Source organism: Tachypleus tridentatus, chromosome 3 (assembly GCF_004210375.1).
Source record: "Tachypleus tridentatus isolate NWPU-2018 chromosome 3, ASM421037v1, whole genome shotgun sequence".
In the NCBI taxonomy this organism is placed as follows: domain Eukaryota; kingdom Metazoa; phylum Arthropoda; class Merostomata; order Xiphosura; family Limulidae; genus Tachypleus; species Tachypleus tridentatus.
This window is the reverse complement of record NC_134827.1, coordinates 89,338,352-89,354,646: the sequence shown is the minus strand read 5'-3', so window position 1 is coordinate 89,354,646 and position 16,295 is coordinate 89,338,352. Positions and strand designations below refer to the sequence as shown.

At 31.2% G+C, this 16,295-nt stretch overlaps 1 protein-coding gene across 2 annotated transcripts in view; it reads right to left on the bottom strand.

The window, feature by feature from the left end:
* Mcm5 (Minichromosome maintenance 5) overlaps positions 1-16,295 on the bottom strand; it is an 83,048-nt gene that overhangs the window by 11,117 nt on the left and 55,636 nt on the right. Inside the window, exons 12-14 of one of the 2 annotated variants that reach the window (XM_076495523.1) lie at positions 15,675-15,790; positions 9,835-9,963; positions 3,065-3,335 (exon numbers count right to left, since the gene is read on the bottom strand). In XM_076495523.1, the coding sequence (XP_076351638.1) occupies positions 3,065-3,335; positions 9,835-9,963; positions 15,675-15,790 (516 nt within the window). Of the gene's footprint in view, positions 1-3,064; positions 3,336-9,834; positions 9,964-14,402; positions 14,509-15,674; positions 15,791-16,295 lie in introns of those variants that run through there. The other variant, XM_076495524.1, reaches the window with a different exon arrangement.

Sequence of the window (16,295 nt, the reverse complement as noted above, 5' to 3'; positions counted from 1 at the left end):
ACTTAGTGTCCCCCTTCACCACCTTCTCATATTAAGACTGAATACTCAATATGCATTATATATTATATATGTAATGTTTCCACATACCAGAGCTTTAACACATGAAAAAAATTCATTTGGTTTATTTTAAGACTCTAATCCATGGGTGGGCAACTTAATTTCCATACTGGCTACTGGCCACAACTGTGGCTAATGAAAACAACATTGGCCACACTATTAGAAAAACAAAAATTGAAAGGTGTTAGTTTAATCAAAATAACTGCATTTCAACTAACCTTCACTGTGAACATTGATGGGGATTTTCATCAAGTTTCACGAAATTTGGCTTAATATCTATGCTCAACAAGCATCTTAGCTCTGCCTCTAAATTTATGTCAGTAAGCAGTGTGTATTTAGACTTGAGAAAATCTAGCATAGAAAATGTTGACTCACACACCTATGTGGATCCAAACATGGAAAATAATTTTGAAAGACTCATTTATCAGAATAGTGAGCCACATCTCTCTGACAGAATATTTTTGTTTACCTTTTATACGTTCTACACTTTGCAGGGTAAGGACTTCGTCTTCAAATCCACACTTATCCAAAGGCAAAAAAAATGTAATTTCCTTACCAAAATTTCCTAAGTCAAATTGAAATGGATCATGCAAAAATTCAAATATCAATTTCAAATTTTTAAATTTGGAGAAACATGACAAATTTTTAAGATAGATTTTTGATCCAGTTTACATAGAGATCATCTTTAGCAAAGAAATCATAGCCATTATCATTTTCTGAAAAATTATTCAACTTTGCAAAATCTGTCAAATCATTCTTTTATAATTGTTTTGCAAAGAGGTTTAGCTTCAATTAAAATTCATCAACAGACTGTGATTGCTCACTTATTATTTACCTCTTCCATGTAGCTTCATATTCAAATTATTCAAGTGAGCCATCGTTTGCACAGAAAATGTATATCACACTGCTATGACAAAGTTTTAATTTCAGGAAAATTTTCCATCTTACCTCTGTCAACAAGATACTTTTATTTGAGGAAATAAGGAAGTAAATCATTTCAAAACTTTTCTTCTACATAACCATCTTGCATTTGCAAAATCAGTAACATAATTTAAAGTACAGTCACTGCTTTTCTTCAAAGACTCAACAAACTTTCAATGGATGAGAGAACTTCCACCTCTAATATAATTCATAACTTTTACAATAATGTGTAAATTTTTCAATTCATCACTTTTAGGCATCTGAGCACAAAAATTTTCATGATGCAAAATACAATGGAAAGATAACAGTGTGGACTTCACAGTATTTTCAATTAAATGCTGCTGCAAAAGATAAACAAATCTTATTTTCACCTCAGTCATAGCAGGAGCACCATCTGTTGTGACAGAAACCATGTTTTTAAAATCCAAATTGAATTTTTTTTAGCATTTCAAAACATTTTTCAAAGATGTTTTTTCTACATGTTCAATCTCATAATCCACAGAGGCCAAGTATTTTTTCCCTCACTTGAAGATTTGCATATTGAACCCAAAATATCAACTGTGGAGTGTCACTAACATCTGCTGCTAAAAAAAAACAGTCTTACAGTTATTCAAGCAACTGACTTTCTATGCCTTTTGCTAACTCTAGCATTCTTTGGATAATTGTTCTTAATTTAATTGCAATTTATTTACCTTTGGAAGAGTATCTTATTTTTGAATCATAATTCATTCAACAGAGTTTCAATGACCACAATCAATATTTCTTTTTCTAGTTCAGTATCAGAAAATGATTTCTTTTATCCAGCTAGAATCCAAGCTACTTTATAGATGGCTAATGTGACTAGTTCTATTGGTGATAAACATCTTTTTATGCAAGTGCATGCAAAACAATACACACTTGATAACAAACATCTAAACCAGACTGATGTTACAAAATGGGTGGAGTCTGTGGCAGTGATGAAGCGTGCAACATTAGCGATGATACGAGGCAGTGCAGTTGGTGATTACCAGATTTGCGATACAAAAATAAATGAAGGAAAAACTTTTTTCCTAAACTCAAGCTAGCCACATGTGTCCAGTGAGCATGGAGTTGCTTAAACCTGCTCTAATCAAAGGGTTGTATATACATTGCTCTGAAGTGACTACTTTAAACAAGCTGTGCCACTAGTGAAAAAACACATGTTTGTGTATATGCTAGCATATGGTTTGCTAATATGGACATTTGGAAGAAAAGATATTTCAGGCATAAAAGCGTAAATCAAGATTTTCCCCTCTTTAAAAAATTTTCAAGAAAGAAAATAGTGTTTATTCCAAATACATATTTGGTATATTCTGTTTTAGAAAAAAATATGTATATAGTTATCTATACCAAATGCTTTCATTCTTGAACAGTTCAGTTCATCTTTTACACCTTTCTTTATACCACCTGAGATTCAAGAAACAAAAATGCTGGGTGCAGAGATAAGTGAACTCTAGAAATAACTAAAAAATACAGCACACACTAAGCTAGTATAACATGTCACTCTTAGTTTACAATGTTATTTCTACACAAAGAATTTTTCTTAATTTTAGCAACTTTTCAGGCCTCAAATGTACATTTTTCTTTTGCATTATCAGTGCTGGAAGTGACAACATTAAGAGAGCATCTCACGTATCCAAGGATAAGTAGACTACTTATCATAATTTTGATATTTACATTCTAAGCTATATACAAAAGAAAAAAAATATAGAATTTTTATTTTATTTTGTTACTGGCAGAAGTCAAATTGATTATCCTGTTCCATTATTTATAATAAATGATGTCCAGTAGAAGTTTATTTTATATTATTTTTTAGTGTTTTTCTCTCATGGTGACAATTAAAATTTTTTTAATAAAAAAACTTTAACTCACAAGTTTCCATCCTTAACCAACCTACAGCATTAATTACATTTCATCATTTTTCTACATTGTTATTATTCTAATCTTTTTACCCATTTCTAATTTATCATTTACTTTAACAAATATTTCATAATTACATTTTATATTTTTAATACAAAAAAACAATTTGTACAGAGTTATGTGTATTAAATTATAAATTAAAACATACCTGTTTAGTGAAATCACGTACAATATTGTATTCTGACACCTGTGATCCAATTGCAAAACGTTTTTTCAGCTGTTTTTCAATGTGAATTAGCATCTCATGTTCTTTTGCAGTTGTGAAACTCTCCACACCAGCTAAAGAACCAGACATGGCAGCATCAAGTGTTGAAACCCGAAACAAACGAAGTGCTTCATCTACATGCATTTCCGTAGCAAATGGCTTTAATTCCATCTTAGCTAAAGACTCAGAAATCCGAATAATGGCTTCGAGTTGTCTAGTAAAAATTAACATAAGAATTTAAGATAAACTGTTGAGACCATATTAGTAACATCACAGTAAGGTAAAATTCAGTCTTAATATAAAAATGCTTCATAATAAACCAAGAATTCATAACCAGAACAACTGAAAAATTTACCATTTTTCTATACAAATTTTCACTGATTTATGACTATCACTATTTGTAATTACTCTAAAACTTATCAAAAAATTATAATTTTGTGTAGTATGCTGTAATATTCTCTTCCACAAGTGCTAGAACCTAGTGTTCTGTGAATATCACATTCTGTCACTGTAAAATTTAACTTAAATCATTTATGTCTGTTAAAGTATTTTTGACCAAATATGAGAGTACAGTGTTTAGAATTTCATATTTTGCAAGACCTCACTTGATGTATTCTGATGCACACACTAGTTTTTTTTTAATTTTCTCCAACTGCCAGCAGGTCATGGAAGAAATCTTTGAAACCTTTACAATTATGTACAGAATTATTTTCCACCATCTATTTATATAAGACCTAAAAAAAACAACAATACTGAAGTCATCACTTTGTGAGAAATACCTGTACTGTGATGTGTTCATAAGAATTTAATTAATACCATCATTTCACTTTTTAACTGAAAATTTTATGATATGCAGGCATATTTTTACCTACCTTAATTACATGGAAATTTTAAAATATTTTCACGTATTTGGTTTGTATGTACTTTTAGTGTTAAAATATGTTCCAAAAAATCACTGAAACTTTCTTGTTCTAGTTGCTTTATTTCTTTTTCCTTTCCTCTGTAAAGTAACATTATTCTACCCAAGTTGATAATTCAATATTATATAGCATTGGTTAAAGGAATTAGTGCCTGTTGGTTAAGTTGATGTCTGAATATGGCTGCAAATCAATGGTGTGAGAGAACAAAAGTAAAAAGTAAACTAAACAAAAACAGTTCACCAGTTCTCTATGAAGTTAAGTAAAGACTTACTTTAAAGTGTATCTCAAGAGGAGGAAAGCTTTGGAGCTAATCACAACCCAATAAAACAATTGTCATTTTGTGTGAACAAGTTCTTCACATGTGTTTTCCTCTCTATGCTAGAGATGTTGAGTCTAAGAAGTAGGACTTTCACCAATGCTGCTATACATCAGCATTCAAATGCTAAATCATGCAGACAGGTCTCCTGAGAAAATGTTGAAGTTGAATGCTGCCTGGCCAGTTCAAGATTCCATTGGATGATACAAGCTATCAAGCAGATTCTCATGAAGTTTTTCAAAGTTGACAGAACTGACTGAGATGAACTCTTGTATGTGATGTGATATAATGGCATACAGAGCAACACAACAGGAATCACCAGGCTGTTCACTGAGCTTGTTCACTTTTGAATGAGAATTGTTACTCTCTGTGAACTTTATATATAATTTTCCATTGATTTCAAGAGTACATAAAGTGGCTTAACAATGGTGCAGCATATGGATTTGCCTGACAACTCCAGAAGTATGCATATCAACAGAGGTACTATGATTGAATGGGAAAGAACAAGGTTCAAAACCACCATGAATGTTTATGTCACATGACAACTACAAAAATGTAGGTGAATTGGTCCATGCTTGGTACTCTGGCAAGATGATGCTGTAACATGAGCTAAAGCAGATCAAATGCAAGTGAAAATAAGTAGGCCATCAATAAGCTGCATCCTTACCTCAAAGATGAAACTTTGGTGTAGTTGAAATATATGTAAAAACGGCTCGTTTGGGTTGAGAAAATATTTTACATAGAGGAGCAAACAACGTTTCGACCTTCTTCGGTCATCGTTAGGTTCACAAAGAAAGGAAGAGATAACTGACCGGAAGCTGACCACATGTTTGAAAGGGGTTGTGTAATGGAGTGTCGGAATGTAGAGGATGGGCTTAGATGTTAAATATACAATTTTATATTATTTATTATTATTATTTATTATATTTTAATATAGATATAAAGGTGCCAATATTACTGGCACCTATGACTTTATCATAGGGCTTAAGTTGTTGTATAAGTAAGGCTTCTTTAATTTTGCATTTGTTTATGTTTGTTTCTTTATTTAGTATTTGAGTGTTTTCTATGGTTATGTTGTATTGTGTTTATTTGACTTGCAGTGTTTGAAAACGTATGATGGTGACTTTTTATGTTCTTTGAATCTGGTTTCCATTTTTCTACTTGTTTCTCCAATATAGAAGTCTTGGCAGTTATCACATTGTATTTTATAAATAATGTTGGTGTGATGTTTGTCAGTGTAGTTTTTACATAGTATAGACCTCAGTTTTGTGCCTGGTTCTTGAATAAATTTGGTATTAAATGGAATGTCATATTTTGTTACTAATTTTTGCCAAATGTTGGTTATTTTTCTGCTGATGTCGGGAATATATGGTATGCAGCAGTATATGGTTTCAGTGAGATATATTTACTTTTGTTGGTTGATTTTGCTTTGTCTAGGTGTGTGCATATAATGTTTTCTACGGTTTGTGGAGGAAACTTACTGATATTGATGAAGTATTGTTTTATTTTGTCTAATTCATTGTTAACCTTATCTGGTGAGCATAGTTTTATGGCTGTGTTTATTTGATTTCTTAGTATGTTGAGTTTTTGTTTTGTTTCATGTGCCGAGTCTCAAAGAATGTATAGTCCAGTATGGGTGATTTTTCAATGGATTTCTGTTTAAATTGTGTATGGGTTCTTGTAATTTTGAGGTTAAGAAATGATATTTGATTGCTTTCTTCCTGTTTACATGCGAACTTAATGTTGGGATATATAGAGTTAATGTGATTGAAAAAATTAAGTGTGTGTTCTGTAGATGTGAATCCCACAATCGTGTCGTCTACATATATGTACCAGTATAGTGGTGGATGTAATGCTGTGTTAATTGTTTGTGTTTCAACTTGTGTCATAAAAATATTGGCTAGAAATATTGGCTAATTGGGAACCCTCATAGAATTCACCACAATGAAGGCAAACTTCATGTTCAACAACCACAACTATATACAAACAAATGGCCTAAGCATGGGCAACCCAGTATCACCAGTTCTAGCCAATATTTTTATGACACAAGTCAGCTTTGAGTCATTGTTTAAAAGTAAAATGCTGATTATTAAAGGATTATACTTATTATTATAGTTTTGTGGTTAGTTTTCTTCTCCACACGTAAGATGGCCAAGGTATCTCTGCATTTTCTTTACTACTACTCCTTGTTTAACTTTTTTTGATTTATCTATGATAAAGGAATGTTTTTCCTTGTTAAAGGGTATTTTTTGTGTTACATAATTGTGGCAGATTTACTATTATATATCTATTTTATTATTCATTTAAGTTAAATTTATATTTAGAAATGTAGATAACTTACACTTAAAGCTGTATTATGAAGTTCCCACCTATTCACTAAAGAAGATTCTTGAGGGTAAGAATCAACACATGAGCATGCAAACACTAGTGTATCATCTATATTGTTGTGCAGGCTGAAATTTCTACAAACTCTCCTCATTCCAATAAAGGCAACTAATGTGATGTCCCACAAGACTATATAATATTGGTTTGCTATAGTTGGTACACTATAAATTTCAGAAGCTATAATTGAGATTAACACTTATTAATCAGGAACTTCTGATATTTGGCTATGAAAATTAAACAACTTAACTTCAGCAGATTCAAATCAGACAGTACCAGTTTTTGAAGCCATTATATAACTTAAGTGGTGAAAAACCTGACATGTGATTAGCAAAAAAGCAAACACAGAGCTCACTAGCTCCCTGTTAACTCTATCCACACTGGTATTCTTTATTGCACAACAAAGTGTTAGCATCTTGTATCTTAGATAAACCACATTTATTATTGTTTTAAACATTTTTTGGGTTATAAAGCTATTGATTGGAAAACCAAACCCCTCTTGCCACACCCACCTGTTACATCCTCTCTTATAATTTGTTAATAGTTCACTCTTACGTTTAATTATATATCACCTATAACCAATAGGAACTGAAGGTTTTTATCTATAAAATGATATGTTGTATTACATTATTTTCTGAATTATAAAATGTCAATTTCTCTCAGAATAGGAACAACTTTCCATTGAGAAAGATAACAGCTAACTTGGATGAATTTGTGACAGCTGTTGTTGCAGAGTTAGAAAGACAGAAATTTTTTGAGATGTAAGGAAATTTGTTTACTTTTTAAAAAGTACCAAATTGGAGAGTGTTAAAGGACTTAACTTTTTTACCTAAGTACATGAATAAATCTTCTGAAAGATATTTCAGTAAACCATACCACACACTTGACCATGACAGAACATCTAGTCTCTAATACTTAGAGAATTATGATGTTTAAAATAAAAATACAGTACTGTGCAAAAGTGTTAGGACAAAGTAAAAAAATTAGACTTCAGGCTACTTGCTAAGTACCATGGAAGGCAAGTCACATGCTAAACATAAAACTTTATTAATATTCATATTTAGTAGAACAGAAACTCGGTGGAAGTGCTTTCAGCAAAAAAGTTAATATTTTACATGTCTTCCTTTTGCTTTAATAACTACAGACAATCTCTTCCAGGCGTTGTTGGAACATATTTAATCTGTGTCCTTTGGGATCATACTTTAAATGTTATTAATACACTCCTGTAAAGTTTCTTTAGAAGTAAAGTTTGATTTTTGAAGTTTTAGATCTATTAAATCCCAGATCTGCTCAATTGGGTTGATATCAGAGCTCTGGGACATTGCATCATTTAAATGATGCCAGCAGCTTTCTTCTTAGCCAAGTAATTTCTGCATAGGTTGAAGGAGTGTTTGGGTCATTTTCTTCTTGGTAGTAAAATTCTTTACCAATAATATGCAAACTGTTGAGTATATCATAACTGATCAATCTGATGGTACTTGCACTGGTCCATTATTCCATTCATTTTGCAAACACCTCCTGTAATCTTAAGAAAAAAACACCCCCAAACCATCACACTGCTTCCTCTATGCTTTATGGTAGGTGCTATGCATTAAGCTAAGTATCTTTCACTTTTCTTCTGCTGGATGTGCAACCTACGATTTGAACAAAATATTTCAAACTTATTCTTCCATACATAACACCCTTTTTCAATCATTAACGGTCCAATTTTGTACTTTTTAGCAAATTTCACTCTCTTGACAATATTTGGAGATCGAAATAAAGGGTTTTTAAACTGCTACATGACCACATATTCCATTCTTGTTGAGTCTTCTTGATACTGTAGATTTGGGCACATTTCTAGCATTTAGTACACTGTCTCTTATCTCAAGCACAAGATAAACAACCGTCTTCCTTTTGTCTAAAAGGGCACATAAATAAAGATACTTAGCATCAGTATCATTGAGTTTAGGTGTTCTATCTCTTCCTTCCCAATTTTCAAATCTACTTGTCTCAGTCACACAATCTAGTGTATACTTGACAGTATTTGTGGATCATTTCATATCTGCAGCAATTTGTCAGAGTCCAACTAGCATCTTGCAAAACTTTTATGCCAACTTTCTATACTTTTTTGGGACATGGCATGACACCAAAACTTAATATATAGTGTTTTTATTTGTAGATTCCTACTAAATTCATTTCTCGTACCATGGTAGTTATTTCAGACCTTAAAGATGATCAATACTTTCATTTAAGTGAAACTCTTAGGATTTGCTCTTGCCACAAGTATATGGGAATTATAAAGAATGACAAGTATTCTCACCTTGGATCATTCATTTGTCAACAGGGATTAGAGAAACATTACCATAGCACCAAAATTTACATTCTATAATGACATGAAAGAAAGTCCTACATAATGGAGAAAATAAAATATTCTCTTAACACTTTTATACTGTACTGCATATTTCAGTTAATGTGTAAAATAAGTTGAAACAAATTGTTCTAAGAGTATATGATCATTATCATTAACATTTTTGAATTAATTTTAGCAGTTAAAGCCAAAGAAATGAAATCACATGAAAACTAAAATTTCCAGGAGTTCAACCCATACAAACTTCAAAAAATCTCTTATTTTTAAGTGTAACAAAGTCATTGATATATATATTAGTTTGTTATAACCTACAAACAAGCCAAAACAAAAACGAATTAAAAATAATAAACAATAGTGCAGCATTTTTTTGCTTTTTATTTTTTAATTTATTTTTTGTTTTGGCTTATTTTTTAAGTTATAATAAACTAATTTAATTAGTCAAAGGTTTGAAGTTGCTGCTTTTGATTTTGTTTACATAACTTTAGCAGTATTAATTTTCTCTAATATATGTACACACACACGAATGGCTTTCAGATTTACGTAAAAACACAACATACGAGTACATGAAAGATTTTTGCACACAAGTACTTATGTTGACTTCCCATCAATAAGTGATTAATCTCCATCTAATATGTATCCCTGTCTTATTTCTGCAAAATCTAAGCAAACAACCTATCATAGGGAATTAAACTATCTGCAGTCAAGAATAGGAACATAAAAAAGTCACCTTCTGTATTTTACACACCTTACTGTAATTGGGATACTTGATTTCTTTTCTATTTCTTGCTCATACTCTCTTGAACCATTTCTCATTAGAACATATTGATTCTTTAATTTTTCTCCTGCCTCCACTGACAGCCTGGGTCCACAGTTTCTAAGTAAAACAATCTAAAGGTTAAATAATTGTCTCATAACACACAAATATAACGTTTTCATTACAATAAGCAAATTTTTAGTCTTATTGTAACCATAGTCAACTAGGTAAAAATAAAATATAAAAAATTCCAACTTTTTAGATCATATTATTTTAACTGCTTTATTTTCTTTATTTTCAAGAATGCAAGTTTGCACTAATAATGATGATTGCAACAACTTAGCTTTCACTTTACTGACTCTAAATTTTTGTTTCAACATTTATCTAAAAATACATATGTTATCTTAGACTTTACTTTCAAACATTTTTCTCACTGCCTCTGCATGGATGTAGCCTATTAATGAAAAGTAGTAGGGGACAAAAATGCTAAAAATAAATTGCTCTGTAATGTTTAAAACCAATTTTATCCTATCTCTAATATACAACCTAATCATAATCTATAAACTTGTTTCGCTTTCTATAATTCTGGCAAGTAAGCTAATGTACCTTGTTTATTTGTGAATGTGTGTATAACTTTTCCATTATAGAAAAAAGATAAAATTAAGATTCAAACTACTTAAAAAATAAAATGCATTTATTTAAAGGGATATATGTGTAAACTGTTACATAAAGGTATAGGAATAAACTGTATTAAACTGAAGAAAAAATAAAATTATTAACACACATTGTACTAGAGCCCATAATGCTTTATATATATATGAACTATCACTCTCAGTCTTCAGTCAGTCTTGGTAAAGTAGTTGTACTAATAAAGTGCAAAATCAGGGGAGTGTTCACCTATTAAAACAGATGAAATATGTACAATCTGGAGAAATATGAAATTCAAATACAAATTAAGACAGCTACAGAGAGAGATTGGGCTTTATCCATGATAAAAAAGAAGTTTGTAGTTTCCTTGATTTTACATCATATTACTGATGACTTTATCCAATTTCTTGAAAATACTATTGCCATAGTCAGCTAGCATGAAAGTGGAAGCTCATTTTGAAAAGGATTGAGGAAAGTGATCATATATTATGATTCCTGAAGTATGATTTAATGGATCTTCTATTGTTTGCCTATATCTGTTGAAACTGTTGGTTTTTATTGGTTATCAAAATCAGCAACAACAGAAATGGATCAGTATTATTGCAGTTGTAAGATGAAGAACAATGTATAATCATGTAAGCTAATCAGATATTCGAAGCTTACAAATGTAAATGTCATACAAAGAGCTGCTTCCAGTTGTTTGTAAAACACTACTGCTACACAATCTATGTGACAGGAAGTACACCCTCTGGAAGCTGAACTCCAGGCCTGACCACTACTTGATCTTATCGTTTCCCTTTAACGGTGTCTTGCAAAGTGGTTTTTCCCAAGTCAGATGACCAAGAGATGTGGACATAACGCTTCATTTAGCACTTTCGACAGTGGTCAAGAGACCTTCCCACGGTGTGATAGCTTGTTGTGGACCTCTTCATTGGTAAATGGTTAGTTAACTTAAAAACATCTAGAAGGGACAACAGCACACTGAATAAATGTATTATAAAATTATGACTGTTGTAATTCATCACCTGGTCACATAAATTTAAAATCAGACAGACTACTTTGCCTTATGGCAAGATGTTTTCCTGATCATGAACATACTATGCAGTAGTTGAAATCATGACCATTTTTGCTATAGAAACAAAATATATAACACTTTAAATAGCATTTAAACCCTAACAATTTAAAGTATTAGCTTGTTTGTGTGTGTATGTTTACATATATATATGAACAGCATTTCTTAGTCTTTTTATAAATATATAAGAACCCTATAACACGAGCACTTTTGAAAGGTGGACCTTTCTTTTTCAGGGACACATTGGTCTTTTTGTCTCTAGCCCTACTGATGAATTCTAGTACTGAATGAAAAGCTTTTTAGGAATCAGCCTGCAGAAGGAAACAAATGGAGCTGAACTTCTGATTTTGAGTCGCAATGGACAAACTAAAAGGAATGTGAAAAAACACCATCTGCAATTAATTTGATTTTTAAAGCAATGTCAACCTAGTAACCAAATTATTGAAAAGCTAATGAATAATTTACTCTAGTTGACTATGACAACAGAAAGTTTAAGAAAAATGAAACTAACAATCACCAATCCCTTTAACAGTGCAAAAATGTAGCTAAAAATGTTCTACCCTTCTAAGACATGTCATTACAACAAAAAATAGGTCAACTATGGGAGACAATTTCACACTGAATGAAATGCATCTTGTGTTACTAGATATTCAAATGTCAGAGAAAGGCAAAAGCTTGTTTTTGTATAGGAGTTAATCTTTACGTTTGTTTGTTTTGAATTTCGCACAAAGCTACTCGAGGGCTATCTGTGCTAGCCGTCCCTAATTTAGCAGTGTAAGACTAGAGGGAAGGCAGCTAGTCATCGCCACCCATCGTCAATTCGTGGGCTCCTCTTTTACCAACAAATAGTGGGATTGATCGTAACATTATAACGCCCCCACAGCTGAAAGGGTGAGCATGTTTGGCGTGATGGGGATGCGAACCTGCGACCCTCAGATTACGAGTCGCACGCCTTAACACGCTTGGCTATGCCAGGCCCTAATCTTTACGAATTGCCTGTTTGACTGTACCGTACAAATTCAGCCTCCAAAAATAAGTGTTTTTAACTCTAACCCTATGATAATGATTTATTTAAATTTTAAGTAGGTCACAGAACTCTTGTTAAATTTTGTTCCTTCAGTAAAATAAGTTGATAAAATTGTTCAAAACTTGACCATGATTTTTATAATGACATGTAATTTCAAAAAAAAAATATTTTGATCAATTTAGGTTTGATGCATTATCATTAATTATGCTTCTAATATTTTGTTAAAACTTGTGCCTAAAACAAAAAATATGCAACATGGAACAACATGCAAAATTCTACTTGAGAAAAATATATATGTAGAAACGAGCCATTTTTACATATATATTTTTCTCTACAAGTGGGTTTTCTCAACATCATTGAAAATTCTACTTGCTTTAACAGATTGAGGTAAAAGATCAATCAAGATTCTCAACAACACATTTTGGGTGTCTTCTCTGAAACCAAGCTGAGCAGAACATATATTGGTAAAACTGTCTTAGTGCTAAATAATAATAAATTCTGTGTGAAAGGTAGATTAGGATTCTTAGTTAATATGAACTGAAAAAAGGAAGTTTACAGTTTGGTCATAAGCAAGAAGACAAACTACATCAGTACTCTGACAAATTCGTCTCTCTTCGCTGTAATGTAAACAACTGAACTGCAGAATACAAGTTACCAAAAGAATTCTAAGCCTCATTTTAAATATAATTATAAGCAGCATCATTCAGAGAACAGTCACACTATTAAAGTTTTATAATTAGCAAACACTAAAGCTACCTTCCCAAAGTTAAAAAAAAAGCAAGTCTAGCTTTTGTATTCCAACAACATGTATAATAAATACTGTGAAAATCACAAACGAGAAATGTACTCACCCATTAAAGCTTTTTTTTACACTGAAATTTGAAGTTAGAACTTCATACTTAAGAGACTCAGTCACGTTTTCACTTCTTTCATGTGTTATTTAATATAAAAATATCAAAGTTTGTCAAACACATTATTTTTTAGTAAAGGTTATACTAATACAACTATTAGCAACCTCCCATTAATCTAGAAAAATAACTTGCAACTTCTCAATGTTTTTTCAAAATTCAAATACAAAAGACTGTTTAGTGTAGGTTGTATTATTAATTTATTTATTTTGTGTTTGTAATTCACTGATATTGAGGCTATTGGACAATGTATTTGCAAGTCATTGTTATCAAGGCTATGGAGATTTCTAGAAGCCTAAGTGTATGAACAGCTGCAACGAGACAAATAGAAATTGAGAATAAAAGTCTCATGAAAAAGACATTCAGTTAAAGGAAAAGTAGAAAATTTAAAGTTAAATATCACAGGAGTGAATGTCCTATTGGTTGATACGTTACAGTGAGATTAACATTTTGAAAGAGAAAAAGAGAATAATTTGTTTTTCCACAGGATGTTCTAAACTAATTGAACCTGCCCTGTGTGGACTATGAGTAAGGCAAATGATTATTAAAAATACATAAAAACAGTCAATTGTTGGAAGTTCTGGATACAACTATGGTAACTCATACAACAGTGTAATGGATAACGACTTCTATATTGGAGAAACAAGCAGAAAAATGGAAACCAGATTCAAACAACATAAAAAGTCACCTTCACACATTTTCTAACACTGCATGTCAAATAAAGAAACAAACAAACACACAAAATTAAAGAAGCCTTACTAATACAACAACTCAAAATAAACCAATACAAAGGAACACCTTTATAACTATATTAAAAATAATATAATAAATAATAATAAAATAAATAACATAAAATTATATATTCAAACATCTAAGCATGCCATCTACATTCCAACACTCAGTTACACAACCCCTTTCAAACATGTGGTCATCTTCCAGTCAGTTACTTCTTCCTTTCTTTGTGAACCTGATGATGACGACCAAAGAAGGTCGAAACGTTGTTTGCTCCTCTACATAAAAAAAAATTTCCTCAACCCAAACAAGCCATTTTTACATACATACAACAGAATGGGTTGGGGTCATTTATACAACCTCTTGTTACCATAGCAATGAATAAATAATAATGAAAAGAAAAAATGTCAACGTGCACAGAAACTACTATCCAGAAATCACGTCATGCAACCTGTTAAACTATTTATATATTAGCAGTGTTTCTTCTGCATTCTGTGATTAACAAGACTCTCACGTCACCAGTAATTGTCAACATTTTGAGCATAGAAAAATGTAACCCGATTTAATGAAAATAGTTTTTCAAAAAAATTACATATGAATTCTTGTGAAAAAATCTGTAGATGGAGAAAAATGGATATTATTTTTGGATTCTGCATACAGGAATTATTGCAGAATATGTAAAAATTTCAAGACAACAAACCCAATGCAAGCCTGTGTAATCATAACCATTTTTCAATAGGTATGCCCACAAGGGTTTTGTGCTTTACTTAATTAATTACAGTAACATTAATTACATGGTTGCCAAGTGATTTATGAATTGTGTGACAGTCATTAATTAGAAACATTTAAAGGGCAATAAAATTAAGTCTCAAACTTTAAGCTATTTATGATAACAAATGTGGTTTTGTGTTAGAATTTGCAATCATCCATGAAAGAAGAGAGGCTATTTAGATTTTCTCACCTAATCCTTCTATGGTGGTTACAAAGCCATTCAAATTGACTGACTCTGTGTTGAGTTATGGTATAGAAAATAACAGAACAAATGTCAAGTTGTTTTGGGAAACAACATATACTTGATATTTATTTAGAAAGTTGCAGGACTTACATAAATCAAATTTATCAGTCAATATTGACAACATATAATTATGAACAAAGTTTTAATAAAAATACATAAATAAAAAGTCCAAAAGACTTAATGTTTACTGAAAGGTTACTAACTTTCATGGAAATACATTAAGTACTTTCAGAGTCATAGTGTTTAAACCACCACAGTCACATGACAGTTAGAAGATCATGTAAAATACATTAGGTCATTGTAATAGGGTTACACACAATTACAAAATAGCAACAGAAGACCATTTACAAAAAATATATTTTGATATTTCAGGTTTAACTAGACAGAAGAGTGTGTGTAAAATAACAATAACTTTCATAAAGTCCTTACCTTCTGCAATAAGTTATAAACTTTTTGAGTGTATTTAAACTCAATTCTCCTTCTGCTGTTTTCTCATCTGTCACATTTGAATTCATGTGGATATTCATCACATGTTTGGCCAAAGTCTGAAAAGTGTAATTCAGGTTTTAATATTCATCTTACATATTTTGATAAAGTGATGTTCTAACTATAATTTATATTAAAAACTTTAGTCACTTCCAAGGTTTTTTAAAATGAAAAATATACTGTAAATTATTTATCACTTGGAACAGAAATTTTTGTCACTCCAATAAAGAACAGTAAACATTTGTAGTTTTTATCACTTTGAAACTTACATATTTATAACTACTCATTAAAAATGGGTGATACAATATATTATTTAAACTGTACATTCAAAAAGCATTATACCTAGAATGTGAATTATCACTATGCCTAATTATCTAAAAAGTTAAATATATCAATGCATTTATGATTAATACTGTTAACTCTACCATACCTGATTCTGGTAATTCAATACTTATTGGATGGTGTGTTTTATTAGGTGGTAAAAGATAACTGGATGCAATACTTTGAAACTTCAAAATAACATTATACATCCTTGTAAAAGGTTCCCAAGTCTTCTTACTTTGA